This window comes from Pseudovirgaria hyperparasitica (genome assembly GCF_010093815.1).
Source record: "Pseudovirgaria hyperparasitica strain CBS 121739 unplaced genomic scaffold EJ05scaffold_10, whole genome shotgun sequence".
NCBI classification, from domain to species: Eukaryota; Fungi; Ascomycota; class Dothideomycetes; order Acrospermales; family Acrospermaceae; genus Pseudovirgaria; species Pseudovirgaria hyperparasitica.
In genome coordinates, this window is record NW_022985558.1 from 1,109,994 (window position 1) to 1,135,488 (window position 25,495).

Below are 25,495 nucleotides of genomic sequence, written 5' to 3' on the forward strand. Positions count from 1 at the left end.
CAGTTCAGTAACAGGTTCGTCATGACTTTTTGACCTCCTTCCCCCAGACATTGTAATACTGAGCTCCAAGCAGCATTCTTCATGGTGTCCACGTGAGAATTGCGAACACTGTACATCAAACCGGGAATTCCAGGCACCGCACGAACATGATCGGTATCTCGAGTTTGCGAATGGCAACGTTGGAACCCTGTGCAAAGCAGGTGAGATGGTTTTGGTGCTGACGTGTTCCTCCGGAAGAGCAGCCATATCACAAAGTCAACAACCTGTATTGATCATCAATTACGAATGATGCATTCACAAGTAGAATTCGGCTTGGCCTTTGATGGTAAGTACTGAAAGAAAGTCAACTCACTTCTGACTGCATGAAATTAGCTGTTCTACTGTCCACTCCAGCCGTAGATCCAGATAGTTGCTGCGTAAAGGCTTGCATCTCACTACGAGGGATGCTTTCACTGATATGTTCATGAGTCGCATGTTGGGGCTGTCCGATCAACGTGCTGTCCAGCAGTTCACGCACGACGATGTCATCAATACCGTTTCCATTCCCAAGTAGATCGGGGCCATGCTTTCCACAATGAAGTATCCGCCGTCTGCGCTTCTTCGATGTCGCTGGGAGCTGGTCTATGAGGTATTGGCGAAGGCTTAGCACGCGTGGGTAGTAATGAGATAACACTGGGTGATCGACCCAATCTTTAGAAGGACTAAGTATGGAACTGTGCTTTGGATCAAGTCTTGGTCTCTTTGAGGGTGAATGAGTGCTTGTCTTAGGCTTTCTCTTAGCCATCTCCAGTTCCCGGCAGTGAAGACACGACCGGCGAGCGTTGTAGATATGGAGCCAGCGCGTGAGAAGGGCTGCAGTTATCTTAGCTAGACCAGAGCACGTGGGAATTGATCAATGGAAGAAGAGGATGGATGTCAAATTTTAGGCCAAAGCCCATTAAGAAGACGAGACGTTCTTGTTCTTAACGCGCTCCCGGAGGACGCGCAGAGACGCGCTAGCACGTGCGATGATGAATGATGCCTGAGGAGGTTCAGGCAAGAAGCACTCAGGATGTAATTATTACATTTTTAGTTATAGCTATGGATGTGCCTGGTAGGGACTAGGGGGAGCCCAGGTACATAATTAGTTGACTTTTATTAAGCTGCTCCGCTGATCATCCCACGCCGCCCACGCCCTGCCCCCAGCTGGAGGAGCAGCCGAGACCCAGCGGAAAGGCGGGAGGAGAGCCTGGGAAAGGCAGCGTTAGTACGTGGTAGGTAATGATACACACGCCCATGACAATAAACAATCATTGCTTTCCATCCGTGATACAGGGCTGCTCCATGCTCCGTGATCTGTGCCTTGGATGCCTGTCTACATCCTCTTCCCTCTGCGTCGTTTTTGAGTACGATAGCCGCATGGCAATGTCAAAGATACAGTATATGAGGCTAGTCATGTTCCCTGGCTCTTATAACTCCATAGCAGCCATGTCCCCTGACGCGCCTCAAGTCTTCCCAGGCTCAAGATGACTTTTTCTGGCTTCGTTACGATGGTGTATCCCAGCGGCTTGTGGGACAGTGGGTCTGAGGGCAAAGAGCGCGCACAGTCGTTCTGGATCGTCTTCAGCGCAAAATACGTCCTATTCTGCGGACGAGCAGAGCTTCGTAACACTACGCAGGCGCCATGAACTGTTCCTGATGTAGTTTGCGGAGTATAGGCGAACGTACAGGGCCATAGCCACTTACCAGAGCCCGTCCGTCTCAAGGGAATCCTGCTTTGGCGTGGACGAAGACATACTGTGGAAGAGCAAGTCATCGTCGTCATCCTCTTCTAATAATAATGTGCCCTGTAATTGCTTTTTCTTTCCATTTGTACAACGAGTTAGGTAGTGGAGTATGTGAGCGGATCGGGCTGGAATATAAGGCATTCTTTCTGCGAAGTAATAGTGCAGGGCCCCAAGAGATCGATCTACCGGACCTACACCTCAACCACGTCTACAACACCACTACCTACTCTTTCTACCCACCACCCCACCGACTCCTCTTCTTTCTCACTGCCTCAACTCCTTCAGATCTTGCGGTCAGATCGGTGCGACAGTATTGCTTTCACATACTTTGCCCTATACATACCCTTGCCGCCCATTCGATTCGAAACACCGGCACCCATTGCCATTCCGCGCCCTGCAAGGCTCATTGGTTCATGCAACGACCTCGTTGCTTCATTGCTGGCAGTGACTTGGACACGCCTCTTGGCCCCTGCAACCTTCTTCCGGAAGAATATCCAGCTTAGCATCGCCTCGTTGTCTCTGATCCAACCAGTCAGGTTTGGTCGATTGGCGTGCGAAGTCCGGCCAGCTCGCGTCCCGCCCTTCCCACTGGCCCCGGGGAATACCTCAGCAGAAAAACCGGAAATTATGCTGGAGTATCGACAGTCATGTCGCGCCTCTCTCCTCAAGACCGCCTAGACGAGCCTTGGGACAGTTCTGCTGTCAATGCCTACTTCGAAGGCGAAACCCCGGACTTTGAACACGTCACTGGCGTGTTCGGTATTGACAGGAACAGCTCGAACTTCACAGATCCCCACGACTTTTATCGCCTCCCAACATCTGCCTCCCGTTCGAATGACCTAGTCGTAGACAACAGCATGACATCTGCTGCTAGGCAACGTCCATCACAGCCAAATGGCACCAGAACAATTCCAAGACCAGGATTCCGCTCAGCTTCGGGCCCCGCAAGCTCAACACCTACATTCAAGTCGACGACCACATTGCCATCCACTAATCGTCAACAGGTTCGGAACCTTGTTGACAGATTCAATCAACCGACAGTATCGAGTACTGCGCACTCTACGAAAAGATATTATCGTCCTGCGCGTGCCTCACTCGGCTCAAAGCCTCCAGCTTTATCAACCCCCTCGAAATCGACCTCCAATCCTACAAGCCCCGTGAGCCTTTCTCAAAACGATGGCGAGCCGAACAAACTCTTCAAACCTAAACATAAAGGCCAGTACCCTCCCGCAATGGGTCCTTCGGTCACAATAGGTGGTCTTTCAGGCGCAAAGGATCAAGATCTGGCAGCGACTGTGCTACGCTCACCACATCGACAAGTGCATCAGCATCCCGTCAGACCCTCACGACCTGCGTTATTTGGCGAAATAGCATTGAGTCCAGATGGTATGGTCGATTTATCGAGGGCTCCTACTCATCCAGGAGAGCAGCAGACTTGGACAGACGGAAGCATGCATCGACCAAATGCCATGTTTCCTCGAGGGGGCCATAGCCGAACGCGATCCTACCAAGACGCGTCGCCAATAACAGATCTTCATGACTTCCACGCAAGTGGATCCGGATTTGCTGCACATCGGAAGTCGCGAAGTGAAGCATACAACTTCACACAACAACCATATGTCGCGTCAACGGATGTGTCCCCGAATCGAAGTAGATCCCCTCGTTCAAGAATCCCTGTCCGTTCAAAGAGGACAAGTGGACATTCTGAGTCCGGCTCATCGACTTCTTCACGAACAGGGTCGATTGTCAGCGAGTCACGTTACACATCTGCTTCACCTCCCAAGGACTCGCGTCTCCCGACTGGCCCACAGTCGAGAGCACAGGCAGCAAAATGCAATGGTAGACCCAAGACACCGCCCACGATATTAATGGCCAAACGCTATGAAGGAACACCTGTGTCTTCTCCCAACGGCAGCAGCTTGAAAGCTGTCATACATCCTTCTTTGCCGAAATTGTCACCACCGCTCCGTACCTCTCGAAGTCGACAGCCATTACCGACAGTAGCCTCCACGAATCGACCCAAAGAACCAAAGAGCCCAGTGCACGCAAAGAAGGGCAGCACTGGTTTAGGAGGCGCGAATTTCGCAGCACGTCGAAGCCTGTTTGAGAGCTCATCACAGGAAAGCCTGAAAAAACGATCAATACCATTGAGGAAGAAAAAGAGTGGTCTTAGTAGTGCACAACAGAGTCCGACTATAGAGGTGACGCCAGAGACGGTCAAAGCTCCTGCTCGGACTGAGCCGGCGGTGTCCTCTGTGGGGATTGATCTCAAAGTCGAGACAATCCACCTCCCCGTAGCAGCCAACAACACAGAGCCATCATCAGGTAATACCAATTTCGAAGCCGATGAGTCTCCAGTATTAGGCATGCCAGGACAGTTTCCCAGCAACTCACCATATATGGACTCGGAGGCTGTGACTGATGAATACGACCCAGCCATTCCGCGAGCTGAAGGTGAGGACACGGAGGCATCCAGATCTAACCAGGGATATCCGGCTCTCCAAACACCAGGTCGGAGCTCAGGTCCAGAACTTGACTACGTCTTCGGTGATGATATCGATACCCAAGACGATTTTTCGACTGGGCTAGATGGCGCCTCAGACGGATCCAGAATTTCCCAGTATCGCAATGATGCTAGCAACCCACCTAGTGCTGGTACTGGTAGTCACCGAAACACAACCTACTCGCATAACACCAGTGAGGATGATCTGGAATCCATATATGTGCAATTAGCAGAGACACCAGGTCCAGAAAGCATTCGCAATCAACATTGGTCGGAAAACTATTCCAGAGCTGGTCCGTCTGATCAACCATTGGCGATAAGACCACTTCGACCTTCTGTGAGGCTACCGCATGATAGTTCCACTACCGATCGACCATATCTGCTGCATGGGTCTAGTGAGGACCCTTCTCCATCGAGTGCTGGAGCAACTTTCTTTCAGGAGGATGATTCACCCATAGATGCCTCAAGACCACAACATAGCGAAACTGGTCATCTCGCGGGAGAGTTCAAGTCGGTCCGTCTATCCACAGGCGTAACGATTAGTGCCGAGGCGTATAAAAGTCTCCAGGCTCTCCTTGACTTCTATGAGGTGAATGATGTAACTGAAGACGTTGCCGGAGAGGTACAAGAGCAGGTAAGGCAATCAATTTCGGCTGATGTTGCTGCACAAGGAACATGGTCCTCAAAGCCAGAGGCCATCGCCTTTTTGCAGAGTGTAATACGCGATGTCGACGAGGCCGTGTGCCACGATTCGCAGACTCTAGTGTGGTCGGAGCGAGGCAGACGTAGCCATAATACGACGGCCGGCGAGGAAGAGTACGAGCACGATGGCTCCGGCGGAACTGCGATCATCTTGGAGCCACAGAGGTATTCTAGAGAGGGTGTGAGCCGAGCTCCATGGGAGCAACAGCAACGACAAGAACAACAACTTTTCGAGGAGGAAAGGCGACGCGAACGCGCTATGGAGGATCACGTGATCGACTCACAGTGGAGGACTTCGCCAGATCATGTCTCGGCTGCACAGCTTGGCTATGCAGCACAATCGCGTCGAGCAAACAACCGTCAAGACTCGAATAATGACAACCAATTGCCCGAGATACCAGCCACTGGGGGAGGTCTTGGCCTCGCCATCAAAGTCACAGCCCCTGATGAGCCTCTGCGCGTACCAATAAACTCACCTCCATCGATCCCGGGCCGACGGATGCCTCCCGTTGTTGATGGTGCGATGTACTCGCCTGCTACGCCGAGCATATACAGCCGCGAATCTCAAGCTGCAAATTTCTCCGTGATAGCAATGGATCCTGGACATGCTCTCGGCCAAGGTTCTAAACAAGACTTATCCATACCGGGTGATTATGCTCTGCCTAGTGAGGGGGAGGCGCCATCGCCATCTAAGTCACCCTCAAAATCGTTTCGATCGGCCGCATCTGACAGACCGTCAACGTCCAGCGAAGAAAAGCGCTCGCCGGCCTACTACACGCCGGTTGTCACCATTGATAAAGAGACCCCAGAAGGCAAACGGCTCCTTAAGAGGCGCAACCTAATGCGCGAACTTTACGACACAGAAGACAGCTACCACCAAGATCTTGTCATCATGGTTGAGATCTATAGAGACAGCGCCGAGATGGTCATGACGGCGGAGGACAAAAAGGCCTTGTTCGCAAATTGTGAATATGTGCGCAGATTCTCTGCCGACATGAAAGACGCCATCAAGAGAGCCATTGAACCTGTGTACGTCCCCAAGGCCAGTAACAAGATATGGGGTCAGAACGAAAACGACATTGCGGAAGGAAACCCGGAAGTGATGCATCTGGACCCAGAACGCGATCGCAAGACAAGAGTTGGCCACTTCATGGATCGATCCTTGAATCAAATGGAGTCTGTATATGGTGAATACATAAAGAATCATGGAAGAGCCAACGAGCGTTTGCTTCAACTAACAACAGGCAAAGAATCCGGACCGAAGATGAAAACATGGATGGATGTCTGCATTGAACAGTCAAACGACCTAACACGCGCTTGGAACCTGGACGCCTTACTAGTCAAGCCGACACAGCGCATTTTGAAATACCCACTTATACTTGCAGGGCTCGTGGAATGCACAAATCCGGATCACCCTGACTATGACAAGCTCAAACAAGTCCAGAAGCAAATCATTGAAATTTCGACCCGCATCAATGAGAACACTAAACGTGAAGAGTTGATGACCCAGGTCAATCTGAAATATCAAAAAGCGCGCGACAAGCCGAATATGTCTACCGCCTTTGGACGAGCACTCGGCCGCCGCAAAGAGGTCCTTAGAGACCAAGTCGGCCTTGGAACTACCGTTGACGATCCTGTATATGACGGCATCGCACAAAAATTCGGTGGCCATTTCTTCCAACTTCAGATTGTCATGAGGGATGTTGAAAAGCATATGGCAGAATTACAGACGTATATGGATACCGCCTGTGCCTTTGTCAATACTGTCACCGATTGGGCCGCTGTTGGCCACCTAGGAGATGTGCCCAGAGTCACTCATCCGGAGCTAGAGAGCAAATGGCGCAAGTATGCACAGGTTTACAAAGAGATCGCCCTTGTTGCATTACCTGAACATGTGAGTTCCTCTCCTCTATGGCCGCCTAGTGGGAAACAAAGAATACTGATTAAGCACAGAAAGCTGTTGTCCAAAAGTCTGTCATCAAGCCTATCCAACAATTGTGGAAGCTGCACGACAACCCTCAGGTTATGATGTACAGGCGGAAAAAGAAGATGGGAGACTACTTACGTTACAAAGCTTTGAAAGATAAGGGAGAAAAAATGGACAAGAAGACGATCGAATCGGGGGAGCAATGGCTAGCTTTAAGCGACACTCTTAAGCTCGAACTTCCCAAGCTCTACAATCTCACCAAGAAACTCATCGAAAGCGTTCTCAAAAATTTGATTGATATACAGATCACCTGGCAGGTCATCTGGCACAAGAAGCTTAAGACTGCGATCTACGATGTTCGACCCACGGGTGACTTCAACCAAGACCTGATAAATCTAGAAAAAGAATTCAAGACCGACTACAATCTTATGCCAAGCGAGGCCAACAAGCTTGCCATATGCAACCGAACCCTCGTCAACGAGATACCTAATTATCTGTCACCCATTCCAGGCATCACGACGGACGACTTTGATACTGGACGTCGCACTGGAAGCCGCACTCAATCAATGAGCAGTGACAAGTCTGTCAACTCCATTATATGGTCTCCACCCATCGTTCCTGGTACGCAGCCTCACCATACTTCACAGGCTGCGAATGATCGCGTGGCTGCCCACAGTGGGCGCTATCAGCCATCTTCGTCTGCTACACAACTTCCCCACTATCCTCCCCAGCTTGATGGCTCCGGTGAGTTATCTGCTCGCGCAAGGTATCGATCTAGTACTGGACAATCAAGTGGTTCCAACACACCACGTCTATCTCTCATGGAAGCTACAATCTTCCCGTCGTCTCGCCCGTCGACCTCCACGGCTCGCTCCGATCCTTCTTTGCTCCTACAAGGACGCCAAAGTCTCGAGACCGGCGACTACCGCCCACCGACTGGCTCTACTTATGACACTGCCAATCGATCCTCGAACGGCCGGTCCTCTTCTATATTCTCCTCTGCCATGCCCATGTCAGATTCGCCCGCCCTCACTCGTGCTGATAGCCCAGATAGCTCCGATTCCAAAGATCCGGATGTTCTCTTCCTCGCTGCCAGCCTGTTTGAGTTTAATATTGCACATGATCGTCGCGAAGGAGGCTATCCTTACCTGGTCTATGTCCCTGGGGAGGTCTTTGATGTTCTTGGTACCAAAGGTGAACTTTGGCTTGCCCGTAACCAGGACGATGCAAGCAAGAAGATTGGCTGGATCTGGGAAAAACATTTTGCTCGAATTTTGCCTGAAACTATCTAGGCAACTCTGGATAAAGTGCGCTCGATTCTACACCGAGATATCCGCCGCCACTGCTACGAATTTCATTCACTGTTTCTACTCGATTATTGCGCCGATACCACCGCCACGACTATTCCACGACCGTCCCGAACTTGTGTAATTGCCTCATCATGATCACGTTTACGGAGTTGGTGTCCAGAGTTGGGGAATACCGCGGAGAATTACCATTGTCTAAAAGCCTTTACTTTGTTTTAATCTTTGTCGATTTCGAACTGTTTCTCTGAAAGCTGCCTGATGGTCTGCATGATTTCAGGCCGCATCTGGATTGGATTCATACAGGCGATTACAGAAGTGTTGCGACTGCATCGACTGCCCAGAAGGACGAGACGCCCCTAGTACCTTATGTATTGTAATTATTCCCCTAGTCTAAGGTTTGGCATGTCGCGCCATTACAGAGCGGGCAGGGTTTGCTATAGTTGCCACGCATGTTGGAAGAGAAAGAAGTATGTACTAGATACCATATCCGCAGCGAGGAACACAATGTTCAAATCTACATCTGGTATTTTGCATCGTGAAAACGCGGGCCCCTTCACGAATTGGTCCTCCATGGGTCACGCGTCTTACACTCTAGAAACCCCCCCAAATCAACACCCTCCCAAGACGGAGAAATCCGCGACCATGTCAAGACAGAATGGTCTAGAGTCTACAAGTTCAGATGCAGAGCCGACTCAAGGAACTTGCTCATATTCACCGTACCACGCTCGTCTACATAGCTCGGCTACTAACCGGGCCAGGAGCGCCTCCTGCGCCGCATGCCACTGACTGATACACACACCGCCCGTGTCATCATTATTGTTATTGTTATCATTATTCTTACCATCGCTGCTATACATACTCATCTCCCCATCCACCCAGCACCAATGCACTATTCAAAGAAACTCTAAGCCACGGCGCAGCAATGAACGTGTCAGAGCCGGAGAAGGCGTTGGGGAGACGTGGCGTACGCTAGTAAGAGGCGTGGTGAAGTTACAGAGAGGGTAGATCGGATTGTAATTTGCTTGGGAATGAGGTGGGGGGGGGCTGGTATATTGTTTGTATATCGTGTCTATGGAATGAGGTTTGTGCGGTGGTGCTTTGTTGGTATGTGGTGTTGGGTGGGAGCACATGGCTTGGGCGTTGGGGAGGGAGGGGGTTGGAGATGATGGCGTATGTTGTTGTAGTTTGGACGGTAGGTGTATTGTGGCGTTTTGGGCTTGGGTGTGGCTTATTGCGTTTTTTGACGGCTGTGTGGTGGTTTCTGTAGTTGGTGGTGGGGAGAGGAGTCTGTGTTTTGAGAGGGTTTGTTGAGATGTTTGGTGCCACGGCGTTGGCTTTTGAAGTTTTTGGGATAGGTTGATGTGTATAGCATAGTATAGCTCTCTACTATGGATTGGTTGTATGTGAGACTGCAGCTTCACATTTCCTCTTATTATGATGATGTAGTGCTATATAACCAAGACTACAGGTTTAAGTTCTTTCTACGCTTGAGCTACAAATGTTGCAACGGTGGACTTGGCGACGACGTCAAGTTGTGACGGTCAAATGATGCACTCGAGAGTATTGAGTAGGAGGGAGTTGACTTCAGGGGTGAGGGATCCAGCACAGAATGCACATTCCTACCGGATATATTCATAAACAAGGGGTGTTGTTCTACATGCTGATGTTTATCTGCATGGTAACGAAACGTAATGCTAGTCCGACATCGCACATTCCGCAATTACCAGATCTACGAGTATAACATGCATTCCTGAAGACATAAAGTCCATTCTTAAGGCTCCCTCGGTGTAAATTCTGCTTACAGGACGTGGCAATGACGGAACCTAGGATAGATATCCCTCACTGCTTTCTTGCAGACGACGAACCGAGGAGGCATATCTCAAATCATGCAGTCGTCAATATCTCCGTGGGTTCTTACGAAGCACATCCTTATGGCAGTCATGTTAATCACGAGAGCAGGTGCGATGGACAGTGGTTCATATGCACTGGGTTTATGAATAATATAAGTTATATGGCAAATTAGACAATTTTCTTTTATGATTTGCGGTGAACCTGCGTTACATGCATTTGGTCTGCTCTCTTAACTTAGCAGTATTATGGCATTGTTCTCTCCATCGATGTTCTCTCGAAGGCTCAGGTCAAGAAACTATATCCGATCTACACTTCACACATCACAATTCCCAGTACAGGAGCATACTATTTACCAGTGAAGCTCGTAGTCGAGTACTATTCTGTGACTATTCGTAGCGAACACTCTGAAACGTATAAATTCAACATGAACTATATGATCACAGTGCCTACAACATCCACTAGTTGACCCAGCCTACAAGCACGCCCTACTATCCTCATTCAAGCCCAAAAACGTCCTCAAAAGCACACACTCCCTCGCATCCCCAACCTCATCAACAACCCTATCAATCCTCCCCTCATCAAACGCAAACCCAAACCAGAGCAAAACCCCCACATCCCGCGCAAGCCGCACCGCATCACGTAGCACCGCCTCCTCACACCGCAGCACAGGCACGCTCTCACCAAGCAAGCCCCAGAACAGCCCTCTCAGCCTCTCCGCACCGCCAACATACACAAACGCGCCCGATCCCTCGTCGACCGCACCAAGCAGATACTCCAGTCCGTACAGACACATGCCAAACGGCAGATGCTCGCCTTCCGCCCAGTCCACCAGCCCACACAGCGCACCAGTCCGCGCATCAACCATGATGTTCGACGCGATCAGGTCGCCGTGGTTCAACACCACGGGCAACCGACTGAGCTCCTGGACGCGCGCTATGCAGCGCTTCGCTGCGTGGCGGAGGGTGAGGGTGGGTAGCTGGGCTGCGAGCTGCGTCAGGCGAGGCATGATGCTGGATCCGATCAGGCCGGTCTGGAGATGGGCTTGCGAGGTGAGCTGGGATGTGGACGGCCAGGCGCTGGCGATGAAGTGTGCGAAGTGTGCGACTAGGGTTTCGCGGTGTTTGAGGGTCGGCGTGGAGCAGCTTAGGGGGGTGCCGGTGATGTGCTCCATCTCGTAGACGTACAGACGTGTTTTGCTGGCTGCGGCATGGTCGATGGGTACTGAGCCTATTTCTTTCACGGCGGGTGCGAGAGGGCCATATGTATCTTTCGCGGCATCAGCGATGGCGATGTTGATGCGGAATGGTGGAGGCTTGAATTGTAGAATCTTGGACGCCTTCGTCGGCGACAGAGCGTCGACGAGGATCAGTGTGTAGCTGCAGTAACCTTGTTTTTCGGGAAATTCTATCTGGTGATGTGGATAAAGCCCTATTGCGATTTGATGGCATCGCATTAGCATGTCCGCAGGGAGACTATTCCTATCGAAGAAGGCACCATGGAGTTGCTCGACCATTGTATTAGGCAAAGCATACAGAGGACATCACTCCTAGAATATGCCATAGTGGCGTGCCTAAGTATATGTGAAGCATCCCACGCACTCTCGAGACGACATCATGTTGGACGGCACTCGTGGCACACGGCATTTGTGAAGGTGACCGGTCTAACTGAGTGATTCGCTGATACTACTTGTGACTTCGCAGATGGCGTGTTGTAGCGGGGAAGCTTCAAGGTTGTGGTGTTGTATGGCTGAACGCACGTGCGGGGAAGCGTGGGATGGTACGTGTGGGACAATGTTGTCCAGGCTTAAACGCCTGTAGAGGAGCGAGAGCACTTCCATGTTGCTTTGTACTCAGATACAGTACAGATCTTGTGCTATCATATGTTTGAAGCGAAAACATAGGTTGACTTGAGTAGGTACGTCCGTCGAAGGTAAAACTAGTAAAGGATGTATCATTTCACGGCTTTGGAATCCGATAACTCTCATGAGATACGCTCCAATGATGAACGCCACTTATGATCCATCAAACATCCTTCTTTACGACGAAATGCTCAGGAGGATGGTCCGTGTCATAGTCGACATGGACATACGCACGTTCAACATCAGGTAGACTCTCAAGCTTCTTTTGCAGATCTTCAGCAACATCATGAGTCCTCTTCAGGGTTTCTTCGGGTTCCATGACAATGTCTACCTCAACAATCAGGCGTGGTCCACTGTGGTATGCACGCACAGTATCGATGGCTCTGATTTCAGGAGAATGGGTCATGGAAATATACGTAATGTGCTGCAACATTGACGTATCTGCAGAAACCCCAATGAGTAATTGAAATTCACTCCAAGCGGTCCGCAGCCAGAGGCAGATGATTAGGAGCGAGAGAATGATGGCACCCATTGGATCAATCCACCATCGAAGCTTGGATCCACCGACGGAAGTCAAGATACCAAAGCCATTAATGAACAAGTCATTGCGATGGTCCTCCCAGAGAATTCTGATCTGGGAGTATGTGTTCCGGAGCGCCCAGCAGTAGAAGAAGAGACCAAGTTTGGTGCAGAAGGCAACCGCGACAGCAATCACGGACGGAAGATGGAAGCCGTTGGTTGCTGTTTTGGAGCCCTCCACTAGCTCTCGTATGGACATGACGATAATTATAAGAGAGACTGATACCATTAGAAAGCAGAAGAAGATGTTTCCGGCGGTCTCAATACGAGCCTTGCCAGATGGGAATTTGCGAGGGTCGACGCGTTTGACTGCGCGATTGCAGAGAATCAGAGTAACATTCGATAACGGATCAAACAAGGAGTCGGCCATGGTTGTAAAGAGCGAAAGCGAACCTGAAGAGGCAGCTCCGTAAAGCTGTAGACCAGCTAGGACAACGTTCGCGACGAAAGACCCGGTGACTGCGATCTTGTATTGCAAGTGATTCTCCTCGTCACTCTTCCTGGCATCTTCAGTATGGTCCTCAACAGGCTTAAGCAGCCTGTCGATATTCTCATTCTGTGTCTCATAGAAGTCATGGATCTTTTGCGCCTTGCGGCCTCCTTTGCTTAGCGCTAGGGGTCCGATACTGATGCCATCACGCTTTTTGGATGTGTTCGCTCTGATAGCCGCAAGCTCCGAGTCTCCGACCTTCCGGCTTTCCAAGTTGAATGGATCATTGTGAGACGTGTACTGCGGTAGACTCTCTCTTTCGATGTCGCTTGCATAGGCATCATGTCGATGAGTGATGTGGCGCGCATTTACGTCCACTGACTTCTTGGACACTGCGGAGGGTTCGATTGAAGTGCTTCCGCCACCTGGTAGCGTTACGATTTCAGCATGCGACTGAGACGACTGTGGAACATGGTGTGAGGAGGATGCGCGATGTGGATGTGGATGGTGGTGGAAGGGACTGGGACGCATAGAAATAGCGTGCCGGAGATCTTGGTCGGAATTCATGACAGTGGTTGCGAGGATATGCCGCGCCTCGTCGCAAACAGCTGTCTTTCTCTATGAGGATTTCGAAGGATGAATTCACGGTAGACGTTGCGGTATGAAATAACAGAGGTCATGAAGGAATAAGGAAGTGTGCACATGTATAAAAGCTCACCACTGCCAAGACGGACCTCAACGCCGCTCATACACTGCCTGAATGGTTGGTGGTAGCGCGGGTCACTATCAATGCCCGGTCACCGGCTCCAACGAGACATCGCGCATTTTTCAGTGAAAAAACTCTCTTGTGAGGGTCTCGCAGGCGGGCTTTTCTTTCTTTCTAATGATATCTTTTCTATAGGAAAAAACCCCATCGAATCTGTATTTCGGGACCCTTCTACAATCATTTTGCGCAGATATTGCATTGGCATGAGGTTCGTGAGTCTAACCGCAAACGGAAAGTTTAGCCCCCAATGACGTTTTAATCTTATCAATCTGTGACTGATCTCGTGGGGTTAAGGGGCTTCCACGAGCTAAATGCTTTGGACTCAGGAGAACGACAAAATTCAACAGCCTTCGTCACCGTGATAGGTGATCAGGTCGATATGTGTATATGCTTACTCCTGGGTTCCCAAGTGGCAGGTTTTGTAAAAGTGTATTTCTCAGTCCATAGTGCCGAAGATCTGCAGTACATAGAATAACCCAAATCCTGGTTAACATTCCCGAGAGTACTGCAATCTGAAGCCCATTTCCAGTGCTTGGTGTTAATACTCTTATCCATTTCGCGGCCTCCTAATGTAGGTAGGCAGAATTATAGACTCTGCGTGGTAAGGCGGATTGGAGGAGAATATCGGTTTAGGCCCTATTGTGGTGACATCTACCTCGCAAGACTGGCGCCGTGAGACAACTAGGAAAAATACTCTGCTCCACGACCACGATCCCTGTACCAAGCTCAAGCGAAGTCATTTTTAGGGACCTCGCTTTCCCATGTGGCACACTCGGTAATGAGTTTCTTCAGCATCAGCTGCATGCGAATTCGCCTTGCCTAGGTCTTAGTACATGTGAACCGAACAAGGTATGGAGACTTTTGTAGCGACCTTTTCAAACTCCACACAGTCATCTGTATGCATGAGGTTATTTACTGCATGGTATACAACTCGCGTACGGCTTTGGTCCCTGTTTAAGCAATCTTTAGCGGGCTCCACTTCCCCCACACTGCGCCAAGCTTATACCTGAAGACGAGACCTGCAAACGATTAGATGATGGCTGGCGTTGTTATTGTGGGTAGCAGATCCGGAGAAAGGGGAGGGTATGATGACGGCGTAGAAAAGTTGGAAAGTTGGAAAGCTAAGTTTTCGAGTATGCAACGACGTAGCTTTGAGATCTTGTGAACAACCAATCTATCACACGTCCATCTCATCCCCAGCCACCCCTTGTTTCTTCCTCTCCTCCATCCTCGTTCTTGTCTTCTTCTTGCTCTCTTCCACCCACTGATCATAAGTTCCCTCCTTGAGTTTCTGCCTCACTACACCCTTTAATAGTTCACCCGTGAAGCCAACGAAGTTATGCCTCCGCAGTGCGTTCTCCCACAGCCATTCAGTCCGCTTCTGCTCTTCCCTTTGAAGTTGTTCATGATCACCGATTTCTCTTGCGCGAATGCGCAGATCCCTACACATAGCCAGCAGGTTGAATCGGATCTCGTGTGCTGGATAACGTGCAATTCGTTTCTGTAGAACAGGGATGACGGCATCGGGAAAGGACGTGGTGGTACAAGGGCCGTGAGAAATGGGCGCAGGTTGTAGACCATCGAGCTCATAGAGAGTATTGTTGACGCAAGTATATGCTATGAAGTGGTAAACATCATCATCTTCGTTGGCTGTACGTTGGGTCTCATCGATGAAGGGCGAGGACCGAGCGAAAGAATTGTGAACGGTGCGAATCAACTCGGAGTTGGAAAGAGCTTCTCCACGAATCTGTTTACTGTCAGAATCCCCATCTCAGGCCTCGTCCGCATGATGTCTTGCCTCTGCAGGGAACATATTGGTAAACTCCTTGAACTCTTTCAGCTGAGGTCCTATGTCCAACTCATCGTCCTTATTCAGCAGCACTGATAGTAACGCTTGTGTACCACATGCATTCTGGATGGTTTGTGCAGCGAAGAACATGTTGTCGGCCGCATCGTGGTCGAGCGTGCCATCTCTGGTCGCTTTGGCCGCTGCGTCGCCAGTTGGGTATTTGAAGAGGAAAATTACACCATACAGAGGACTGAATTGCAGTCAGATTCAGGACCTAGATACATATGATGCTGCGTCTGGTAGCGCATCGGAAAACTTCCGCATACCTAAGCTGCTTTAACTCGTCTGGCTCTAGTGATATCAATTCCTCGAACTGTACATCCTTGGCTCCGAGGTTCTGAAGTAGGTAGGTGAAGACGCCCTACGTATTCACAAGATCAGCGATAATATCAGACGACACGCCAAGTCGTGGACGACCAGATGAGAGTGATTTCAAGAGTGCCTATAAACGCATATTGATAGCAAAGCTTGGTGGGAGTGCATGGGTGGCGCACAAACCGCGTCTGATTCAATGGTATTCCAGCCTCCCGACATGGCGAGGTATCGCTTCCCCTTGTCACTTGCTGGTGCTCTTCAACCAGCAAATAGAGTTACGGTTAAGCTAGAGTATGGCGGTAATCGAATGGTGCAACGCGTCCACTGGTGTGTAGCTCTCGCCGTAAGCTTCAACCCATGAGATCAGCTTGTAATTTTACCGGAGGAATGTCGGTCGGGAAGATTAGGTAAGAATCAGGGTCCATGGTGCAGTCGCGCCACGTCAACAGACGACCTTCGACCTCCGAGCACCCCCTCCCCCCCTCCCCTGCTTTTCTTTCCGCTAGGTCCGCCTCGGCCGACCGATTTCTTACACTAAAGCACCCCCCGGGGTTCCATACTCTAACACCACGGCCTACTTTATTCACACCGATCACTTCTTCGTGCCGATCATCGGTCCTATTCGGCTATTGCACCGTCGATGCCGCTTAAAGGTTTAGGCTGCCGGTGACCAAAACACTCCCGAATCGGCTTCGGCGACGGCTGATCATGTAAAGCGATTGATCACAGCCATTCCCTCCTATCACCAGCAGAGAGCTTCTAGCCATCAATCGACCGCAGCAGCTGTATGTGTGTGGGACATACCTTCGCCTCCACGGCCTCGAGGCTGAAGGACTTAACAAGCGCACTGTGGAGATATTTGGATCAGCCAAGCCAAGCACGAATGTTGTTGGACCATCTAGAAGCTCTGTATACAAGTAAAGTGATTGAATCAGGAGTATCAGCCAGGATTCCAGTCACCTACGGATACTCAACATGAACCGGGGTAACTGACCCTTCCATACAGAACAGCAATCTCGAGTGACCCTTCAAGAATCCTATACAGGTACCAGACGGCAGATACGAGGAATGCTGCTGAGGCTGCTTAGCAATGAATTTGCGCCCATCAGAAAGCACTAATAACTTTCTCACTCCGAGCACTCCGAGCGCTCAGACTCCCTCCCGCAAGACTACCCGCAAAGCCGTAGGCCTAGGTGTGAACGTAACGGACAAGACACAACCATAAACGCATTTCGTTTCGCTCGTGCCTGTAGTCTGGGATCATACCTGTACCTCCGAATGTAGGCGCAGATTCCAGACCCAGGTCCACAGGTCTGGAAATAGGAATGCATGCTGCTGCACTGCAACAAAGGGACCTCGAGTGTCGTGTCAGCAAGGGTCCGCAACAATCCCCCGGACCCAGGAGACAGGTTCCAGGCCAGGGCACGTATGGTGATAGGAGCACACCACCACCATCTGCGACTCTCCTGTCATTTGTGTGCTATCGCGCGCGACCACGTTGTCAGCAATGGACGGGCCGCAGACTCTGCATTTTCTTGATAACGATAGGTAGCAGACAGCCAAGGAAAAATAAACGTGCAGAAACAAGCTGAAGCTAACGTCAGTCTCCGACTGCCATGCATGGCTCGATCGAAGCCTCGAACACGACCACGCAATACTCCTATTGGGATACTGCGTCGACAAAACTAGGCGGAGAAGACTCCGGAATGACCGCCCCATGCTGTCAATCTCTCAGCATGGAATCCATAATCTGGACACATGGATGCTAGGCAACAGTGTTAATATTTACAGCTGCGCGTGCCGGTCAGCAAACAAGGGTTGTGCCCAGAATAGGTTCATCGACTCCCGACGTCCCAGAACATTCACCTCTTACAACCAACCCCACGAGGTTTCCAGGATAGACGTCCATGTCATCCGATGCCTCGGGTGGATAGATGACGCGATTGGAACACTCACTACATGCCTGTCGGTGTCGCTGTATGCAACGTTATCATCATCATATCGGCGTCGTCGAATGCAACATCACTGTTGTAGCAAGTCTCCATCATGTTTGTGTATGTGTGCAAGGGAGCGGTGTCTATATCCGTCTCCTACCTATCACGTAGAAGATGACCCCGTATCGTGGCACAACGATTACGCCAATTCTGCTACAGCATCCAGCTGCTCTCATCCATCCAGTTGGCCGCAACGTTATGTCATGACTTCATTGTGTTCACTCGGGAGTGCACTAGCAACACACCTAAGCATCGCACCTATCACCTTTTGCAAAGGGCGCAAAGATAGGTAGGTAGGCAGGCAGCAGAGTTCTAGATGCATTGTACCCCCATTGGCTTTTTACGCCATCAGCTTCGGATTGGCTATACTCGTTCGACCTCTGTCGACCTGCGTTGCCCACCCCGCCTTGACCTCTTTTAAACACTCCTGTAACTATTGGTGCATCCCCCTTCGTTATTCTAACGAGAAACTCAAAGATCAATGGAGTATGTAGTAAATAGGATCATTATTTTCCAGACAGCATATACTGTCTGGATATCAATCAAGACCGTAAAGACGCTCTCAGATGCGCGATATCGTATTTAGAAAATCGTAAACTCATGTCGCTCGCTCTTTGTGGTATTCCCTTCAGAACCAAGACTCCAAAAACTCCACTTGCCATCCGATCAAACTAGCATCTGCAATACACCCACACACTCGCACACTCACTCACTCATTTACATTGCGTCGTATCCCACTAATGTTTCTACTGCGTATTCTTTTCTGAGCCGTACCGGGCTAGTCTGATCTCCACCTCTTCGCAAAACTAATTCACAAGAATAGAAGCCGTCATAGAATATGTAACAGAACGCAAAGCCAACAAAAGCATGGCATACAGACAAAGTCAAGAGACCCCGGATAAGAATGAGAACGTGCTGCATCCCTTCGATATGGTCAGGCGTGTCCTTCTGCTGGCCGTAGCACAACGGTGTTTTACCCGAGCGCTAGCTGCGGCTGAATGATGGTATGCATGTAATGCCTGTTGCAAATGGAAATACCTTGGAATTCTATGCACCACCCATTGCGCATGCCCAGTTGTGTAGTAAGCAAGTAAGTGCACGAGTGTGCCAAAAACAAGATATGAAGTCGCACGATGGGTACCGTGGCGTGGCATAGCTTTGCAGGCATAGGATAGCCCATGGCACCATGCCCACAGCCCTCTGCATCGGTTGGTAGGACACCACGAGCAAGTATGACGAGGCACCGAAGATGTGCTCTCTGTGTGCAGGAGAATAGGGAGTAGAGTGCGAGTCGAAGTGAGTTCTGGAACTTCATCCTGCAGGCGGGTGCTGCCGAGCCGACCAATGGTGATTCGCCGGGGCGCCGGGTGGATAAGGAGGATTATACTGCTGTTGCTGTTGCTGATGCTGTTGCTGTTGTTGCGGGCGCGCCGCCGGAGTTTGGCCCCTGTGTCCAAGCATCTGGTCCATTATCGACGGCAGCTGCATGGTAATAGCAGGAGTAGCAGGAGTAGTAGCAGCAGCAGCAGTAGCAGCATGGCGCGCGGGCGAGAGGCGGTGCCTGCAACACAAAAACATCGTTCAGCGTCTATTCTCTGCTTACGTCCAGACGGCGGGAGTGGACACGAACCCGCTGTAAGCAAGCTGTACGCCGGGGTAGGGCGTGTACGCTGCTGCTGCTGCTACTGCTGCCACCTCTTCCTGCGATACCGGATATGAGAGCGCGGGCGCAGTAGGCGGGAGATGTGGCGAGATGTAACCGGCGCTGTTGGTGATGCTGTTGCTGCTGATGGACATGCCACTGTAGTCGATGCTCGTTGGTCGCGAGTCGTAGGGATTGGACTGGCCGTAGTAGCTTAGGGGCGATGGTGCAGCAGGGGACAAGGAGGGTCCAGAGCCTACGAGATCGAATGGCCCTGCAAGATTGAGCTGTGCGGCGCTGGGATCGTAGTATGAGGGTGAAGTATGCAGTGCACCAAGATTATCACGCTGGCGCCGGGCTCTATAGCTTGCTGCAGTTTCTCTGGGAAAGCCAATGCATGTTACTGCTGCGGACACAGCAGCGTCGTAAGCGTTTTCGACCTGGTAGGTTGCGATAGTTGCGAGGATTGCTTCGAGTGGTTGTAGAGCGAAAGATGCGCAGAAGGCATGTCCTACGTCTGGAAACATGGGCTCGAGAGCCAGCGCTGTGGCGTAGAAGTAGGCAATGACAGTGAGAACCATGGCGTCATTGCGGCGAACAGCGAGCAGTGAGATGGGAACCCAGAACAGCCACTTCCGGAGGGCGTAAAGTTGGCTGAACTGTTCGTCAAGTGCTTGAGCAGGTGTAGAATTTTGTAGACGCTCAATGAATCCAAGAAGTTGCTCGACCCATTTTCGTTCCTGGTCGTAGTGATTGAGATATGCAAGAAGGTATCGAAGGCAGCTGTGGATATGTTGTAGGGTGTTGAGGTGGTCACGGTGAGTGTCAGGGGTTACGACGGTTCCGTTTGGATTCATGTATTGTTGTGAATATCTCGAGCTTGCATCGTTTAGGTAATCCGCGAATATGGATTCATTCTTCCATGCTTGCATTGCATTCATAATCTTAAGGTATATGTGAGTCGTTGATATCGTTGGTCCTGATGGATGACTTACGTGACTTGAATTTGCCACAAGGGTAGACCACCCACGCCAGTCTGTTGCTACCCATTGCAACAACATGGATGAGGCTAATAAAGCATCCGCATTCGATCGATTGACGTTGCCAACCTCTTGCTGGACATCTCGTAGTGCAAGACTAGCGTAGTAGCCAGCCAGATGCCGCGTTTCCGATGATTGAGATATCCAGGCTAGATGGGACGCCGAGAATGCTAGCATCGCGTGCATGACATGCGCATGCGAGGCGCCCAGGGAAATCACTCTGCTATCGTCAGGTCTCTGGCACCGACAGGTTTGACTTCGCTTACTGTGGGAGACAATCGGTCCATACTGTCAACTTTGTTGACCGATTTCGTAACATCTCATTGGTTATCGAGCACAAGTGATGTATAAGACGAAGCTCCGTCTTTGAGTATGAATGCCACTGGGGCTGTGGATACACTCTGAGCTCCGGGAATGGGAACTCCCCATTTCGCAGCCAGATATCCACGGTTTGTTCTATCTCTTTAGTCCAGAGCAGATTGGCGCTGGCTGTACCATCGAAACCGCCTGGTGATGATACACTGGGACTATCCATGTAATCACACCTGACCTGATGTTTGGTACAATTTCGACTGTAGAATAAATATTAGCAATGTCCCATATCTGCTCGTTCAAACACTTACCATTGTGGGAATGCTTCATCACAGCGGATATGCCTCTTCTTGCACGTACGACAGCCTTTCCTTGACTTAGTATGACTGCGACGAGAAGGACCACCTCCAGGACCGGCCATGTTGTGTAGTAAAGTTGATGGTTTGTTTGATGTTAATGTTAGATAGGGCGTCGTTGAGTGAAGAGATGAGGTATGACTAGGCTCAAGACAAAAGCGGGTAGTCCGTATATGAATTATCAACGTCCACTAGCCAAGCCAGAAAAAAAATAGAGTCAGTTCGAACGCGGGGCTGGAATAGCTGTGTTCGGCGAAGATCTTCGGAAGTGTAAATTGAAACAGGTGAGCGTGGCAGCCGGTGGTTAAAAGCCCCCGGCCACGAACGACGACAGCTGAAGTCTATGTGCTAAAATCGACTCGTGTAATCTTTCTGTAACTGTAGGCTTAAATGTGACCAGTGGATAAGGTAGGGCTGATTTGCAGTTTCAACGCTGTGTCGGGGTGAATTCAGGGACAATTACTGCTTTAGGGTTGACTGGATGGATGTGCGACAACGTCGAATTTCAGTGAATGTGACGTTGATTGCTGTCACCGTGGAGAAGTCGCGCCCGGAATGAGGTGAGCCACTCACGAGGCTGTTTTGATGAGAGTTTCCGTGTGACTGACCACGAGCTGGTAAGACTTGAGTCAATAGCTCAGGCAGACTTGTCAGGACCAGGGTTTGTATATCGAGTCCAGGAATAGAAGAGGAGGCAGTAACATGCCAGTCAAGCTGGAATATGACGCTGAAAAAGGATACAGGCTGCTTGAATCTAGATGGAGCAGCGAGGGTTGTTCGTATGACATAGCCCTCAGTGGTCCCGATGCCCCCGTGGTACTGGGAACTATTAGCTGAGTGAAGAACAAGCTCTATTCCGGTCGCATGGACCGTCGCAGGAATCACTGGCAAGGCAAGGCAGCCATGTGCGGATAGGAAAAGCATGGGCTCCCGCTATGGCGTCTCATGCCGAGTCCGTGCCCAAATGAATTATTGTGAGATGTGCGGCTACTAGTCAATCGACCCCCACAGAGCACTCCTTACACTTGGCCCATGTAGGTTTTGGCAATGCCTTTGACGATTGATAGCCTTGCTCTGGGCTCTAGTGTCTCGCTTATCACAGACGCCGTGCATAACATCAGAACGCCACGGCGCTGTCGAGACACTAGCAAGAATACTGGTCATCGCGCTACTGGCCGGTGAGTTGCTTGACTGCTGCACTGTCATGGGCTCGTGGGGAGACCAGAAGTCAGGGACCAAAGCACCTGGACTGTCGGGAGACCAAGCCGACAAGAAGCATGCAGTACAGGCTGCGTGCTGACTGAGTGTATTCATTTCTTCAAAGGTTGAGTCAAGACCTGGCCTTGGCCGCTTTAAACTGTAGGCCAGGCCGAGAATGGCCACGAAACTGGATTACTGTGTGGATATGCTCGGGGGGAGGGGTGTCCATGTAGGTAACGCAGGGGGTGACGATGCAGCTAGCACACGATCAACAGCCATACAGCGAGTCTTTTGGGTGTACCAACAAACTTATACAGCTTGTATGTGTATGGTTAGAAGCTGTAATCTGAACGGCCAACATGGCACAAAGGTCAGAGTGTGTTTTAGTGGCAGTACAGCGCAAGTCGAAGCTATGCCAGAGATTGGCACGTAGGGACAGACTACAGCGAGTCTGCCCGGTTGTGACCAGACTTCGGATGCAATGTTATGCCTCCATGTGGTAAGGAGCGAGTGGCCTGCGTTGGGTCGTGTGCTTGTAGTCGAGGGACATATGACGGTGATGCAAGTAAAATAAGCGGAGGGGGGGGGGGGGGGGGTTCATGTATTCGAGGGAGTGATTGGAAGGAAAAAGGTAGAGGAGAAGTTGTAGAAGCTTTGACACAATTCCGCCAACGTGGTAGGTTTTGCTACTAAATTTACGCCCCGGCGCCCCCATAAATGGTCGTCCGATTTCCTCTTTGACCGGCACAAGATTGTATGGGATTGTGTTGAGTATTCCGATACAGCAAGCACTTATAGGCGAAACATAATGCGTGTGATGAATAGTCACTGAATTTAAACTTTGACTACGCTACCCAATCCCTATGGGAGCCAGGATGGATGGACATGATGCCCACGAATAATATGCATCCGTCAAAATTATATTCTCCCCGCAACTTCACAAACTTAGGTACTTTTAGTGAGCGTCTTACCTAATAAGGTAAAGAAGCATGCAATGGTAACTGGTTATATACTCTCTGGCATTGCTGATCGCCCGCTAGCATAGTGTCTGTCAATAACATCATAACATTATGCAAACCTTAATGCCCCCTCGCCCCGTGCGCCTAATTACCAGTATGTATGTATCTGTATCTGAACTCCAAGCGGGGCCAAGCTTTTTTCTAGTGGCACGAGTACCGAAACTAAGGCTTGCCAGCGCGACGATGCCTGGCGGTTGCGGCGCCTCTGAGCCCATCGCCGTCCTTTCTCGCCTTTGACCCCCCAAATCAGTAATTGTAAACGGGTTGATCCCCACCTCCGCCTGGTCATGCACCTGTCACAATTCTTGATGGCTTGGGAGAGGAAAGCGAGCAGCCTCCACCAGTTAAGCCTCCACCAAGCTTGCAAGCAGCAGATCAGCCGCTGCGCAGGGGGTGGAACAGGGTGAAGCGATGGCGTCCGATGCTTGACTTTACAGCTTTTCCAGTTCATTGTGGGCGGACCATCTCTATGAGCCTCGATGCTTGGCCTCCGAAAGATTGTTTTCGCAAAAAGCTTGAGGGTTTGGATAACAGGTAATAGTGCTGTTGATCGCGTCTGAAACACACTTTGACAGCTGAAACAGATGCATCTCCGACCTCATCGATGTGCACTGCCATCTTCAGAACAGCATCACAGTTAGGTCTTGCAGTCGCTCTGATCAAACATACATCATCATGAAGTCTATCTATCAAAGCACCAACTCACAAGCGATGGTCTCATCGGTCAGACGACGTCCTAACAGACGCACTCATATGTTGGAACACAATGCAAGCCAAGTAAAGGCCACTCCACAACCCGTGTGTCATGATACCTCTTAGGAGTCAGGCCGACACTCGAACGCCGATACAAGCTTCGACTTCGCTTGCAGAATAATTGCTTGAAGCAACAGTTCTTCATATGTGTCCCAACTGCCTAATCATCAAGAATATGCATGAACAACATGTATGCCTGTTCAAACATTACTGGTGATCGACGTCTAAACCAAAAGAAGCTTGATGTATTTCTAGTTTTATGGAAAGCTCCTTGGGGGCCAAATAACGACCGGATAACCCGTACCGTTACCAAGTAAACAACCACCGGTATAGAAAACCAAACCACATAGCCACCTGAGTGACCACCTAATATCTACAACCATATCCACAGCATCTGTGCCTACACACAAACCAGCCCACAATCAGCATTCCCCAAAACAGCCAACGCTCCCGGACCACCAACCACCACCCACCTGCTCTACTAACTCGCCCGTGCTCGGCCGACCAGTCTAGAACTACGGGCGGCCCAACACCCCATCCCATCCCGCATACCACCTACCAAGATACCCGATCTTTTCCTATTCGTGCCCCGATTGCGCTAATATTTCGCTAAGGCCTTGGCTCAGCTCGACAGGGGTGCGCTGAGCAGATCTTGGCGGCCCGCACACCCCCAGGGGGGGCAGCAGCAGGTCTATTAATTATGTGCATTGTGTGTATGGGCGCGGCAAACAAAGACAGAGTTGGATGTCATAAACAGATATATTGATAGATAGATAGGGAGGACAAGGATGCGATGCATGCTTCCATACACGGCGAGGCTGACTTCAATTCTCTGAATAGATAGATACATACCCTACATACAGACATACATACTACCCACAAACATGTTACGCACTGCAAACACACATCAATACATCACATCACCAGAGCAGTAGTTCTCACCTAAGCAGGACATAACATACATACAACCTCCCCCCAGCTCCGGGTTTCCGCCCAGAAGCCAACCCTGGCAAGTCGAAAACCACATTGACGTACGTGCCGTGCCTCACGATCAGACGAGTATCATTCGTCGTACATACTACATACAACAGAGATCATTGAAAGAAGCCTGAAAAGACTATCTTCCGACTCTAGATTTACCTCACTATCTTACCTAGCCTCCACCTTCAATCCATCCCTTCCTCCATCCTCCTCCCATCCTTCGCCTCCTATCGTGCTAAAGAAGGGAGCCGAAGGGACATACTAAGCGCATGAATAGCAAAATCTAAATGCAAGACTCGGCCGCGAAGACTTCATGAACCCGCGTACTATCCCTACTAGCCGTCT

At 50.4% G+C, this 25,495-nt stretch overlaps 7 protein-coding genes across 7 annotated transcripts; 2 read left to right on the top strand and 5 right to left on the bottom strand.

Annotated features, from left to right (window-relative positions):
- The first annotated feature begins 2,109 nt into the window (after positions 1-2,109).
- EJ05DRAFT_57030 (uncharacterized protein) lies at positions 2,110-8,381 on the top strand. The gene is made up of 2 exons (XM_033749766.1): positions 2,110-6,865; positions 6,925-8,381. Exons 1-2 carry the CDS (start codon positions 2,414-2,416, stop codon positions 8,188-8,190), a joined length of 5,718 nt encoding a protein of 1,905 aa, XP_033599600.1. The 5' UTR covers positions 2,110-2,413; the 3' UTR covers positions 8,191-8,381.
- Positions 8,382-10,217: 1,836 nt separating this feature from the next.
- Positions 10,218-11,823, bottom strand: EJ05DRAFT_57067 (uncharacterized protein). Its single transcript, XM_033749767.1, has one exon. It carries the CDS (start codon positions 11,567-11,569, stop codon positions 10,529-10,531), a length of 1,041 nt encoding a protein of 346 aa, XP_033599601.1. The 5' UTR covers positions 11,570-11,823; the 3' UTR covers positions 10,218-10,528.
- A 254-nt stretch (positions 11,824-12,077) lies between these two features.
- EJ05DRAFT_440626 (uncharacterized protein) lies at positions 12,078-13,454 on the bottom strand (the record flags this gene model as incomplete). Its single annotated transcript, XM_033741941.1, has 1 exon — positions 12,078-13,454. One exon carries the CDS (start codon positions 13,452-13,454, stop codon positions 12,078-12,080), a length of 1,377 nt encoding a protein of 458 aa, XP_033599602.1.
- A 1,328-nt stretch (positions 13,455-14,782) lies between these two features.
- Positions 14,783-15,823, bottom strand: EJ05DRAFT_57070 (cysteine proteinase). The gene is made up of 2 exons (XM_033749768.1): positions 15,488-15,823; positions 14,783-15,436 (listed from the first exon to the last, which is right to left on the bottom strand). The coding sequence occupies exons 1-2, from the start codon at positions 15,626-15,628 to the stop codon at positions 14,867-14,869; spliced, it is 711 nt and encodes a 236-aa protein (XP_033599603.1). The 5' UTR covers positions 15,629-15,823; the 3' UTR covers positions 14,783-14,866.
- A 1,761-nt stretch (positions 15,824-17,584) lies between these two features.
- Positions 17,585-18,480, top strand: EJ05DRAFT_57183 (uncharacterized protein). Its single transcript, XM_033749770.1, has one exon. It carries the CDS (start codon positions 17,616-17,618, stop codon positions 18,138-18,140), a length of 525 nt encoding a protein of 174 aa, XP_033599604.1. The 5' UTR covers positions 17,585-17,615; the 3' UTR covers positions 18,141-18,480.
- Positions 18,481-19,304: 824 nt separating this feature from the next.
- On the bottom strand, positions 19,305-21,459 carry EJ05DRAFT_57176 (uncharacterized protein). Its single transcript, XM_033749769.1, has 4 exons — positions 21,153-21,459; positions 20,796-21,101; positions 20,485-20,749; positions 19,305-20,433 (listed from the first exon to the last, which is right to left on the bottom strand). Exons 1-4 carry the CDS (start codon positions 21,260-21,262, stop codon positions 19,447-19,449), a joined length of 1,668 nt encoding a protein of 555 aa, XP_033599605.1. The 5' UTR covers positions 21,263-21,459; the 3' UTR covers positions 19,305-19,446.
- A 197-nt stretch (positions 21,460-21,656) lies between these two features.
- EJ05DRAFT_501686 (uncharacterized protein) lies at positions 21,657-22,511 on the bottom strand (the record flags this gene model as incomplete). Its single annotated transcript, XM_033747142.1, has 2 exons — positions 21,657-22,016; positions 22,221-22,511. 2 exons carry the CDS (start codon positions 22,509-22,511, stop codon positions 21,657-21,659), a joined length of 651 nt encoding a protein of 216 aa, XP_033599606.1.
- Between the last annotated feature and the right edge of the window lie 2,984 nt (positions 22,512-25,495).

Bases quoted from the DNA above. Each gene is read 5' to 3' on its own strand.
- EJ05DRAFT_57030 (XM_033749766.1), top strand. From the start codon at position 2,414: ATGTCGCGCCTCTCTCCTCAAGACCGCCTAGACGAGCCTTGGGACAGT. The intron at 6,866-6,924 runs GTGAGTTCCTCT...GATTAAGCACAG, and splicing joins TTGTTGCATTACCTGAACAT to AAAGCTGTTGTCCAAAAGTC.
- EJ05DRAFT_57067 (XM_033749767.1), bottom strand. From the start codon at position 11,569: ATGGTCGAGCAACTCCATGGTGCCTTCTTCGATAGGAATAGTCTCCCT.
- EJ05DRAFT_57070 (XM_033749768.1), bottom strand. From the start codon at position 15,628: ATGTTCTTCGCTGCACAAACCATCCAGAATGCATGTGGTACACAAGCG. The intron at 15,437-15,487 runs GCAAGACATCAT...GACAGTAAACAG, and splicing joins CCAATATGTTCCCTGCAGAG to ATTCGTGGAGAAGCTCTTTC.
- EJ05DRAFT_57183 (XM_033749770.1), top strand. From the start codon at position 17,616: ATGCTAGGCAACAGTGTTAATATTTACAGCTGCGCGTGCCGGTCAGCA.
- EJ05DRAFT_57176 (XM_033749769.1), bottom strand. From the start codon at position 21,262: ATGGCCGGTCCTGGAGGTGGTCCTTCTCGTCGCAGTCATACTAAGTCA. The intron at 20,750-20,795 runs GTAAGCGAAGTC...TGACGATAGCAG, and splicing joins TGGACCGATTGTCTCCCACA to AGTGATTTCCCTGGGCGCCT. The intron at 20,434-20,484 runs GTAAGTCATCCA...ATATACCTTAAG, and splicing joins TTGTGGCAAATTCAAGTCAC to ATTATGAATGCAATGCAAGC.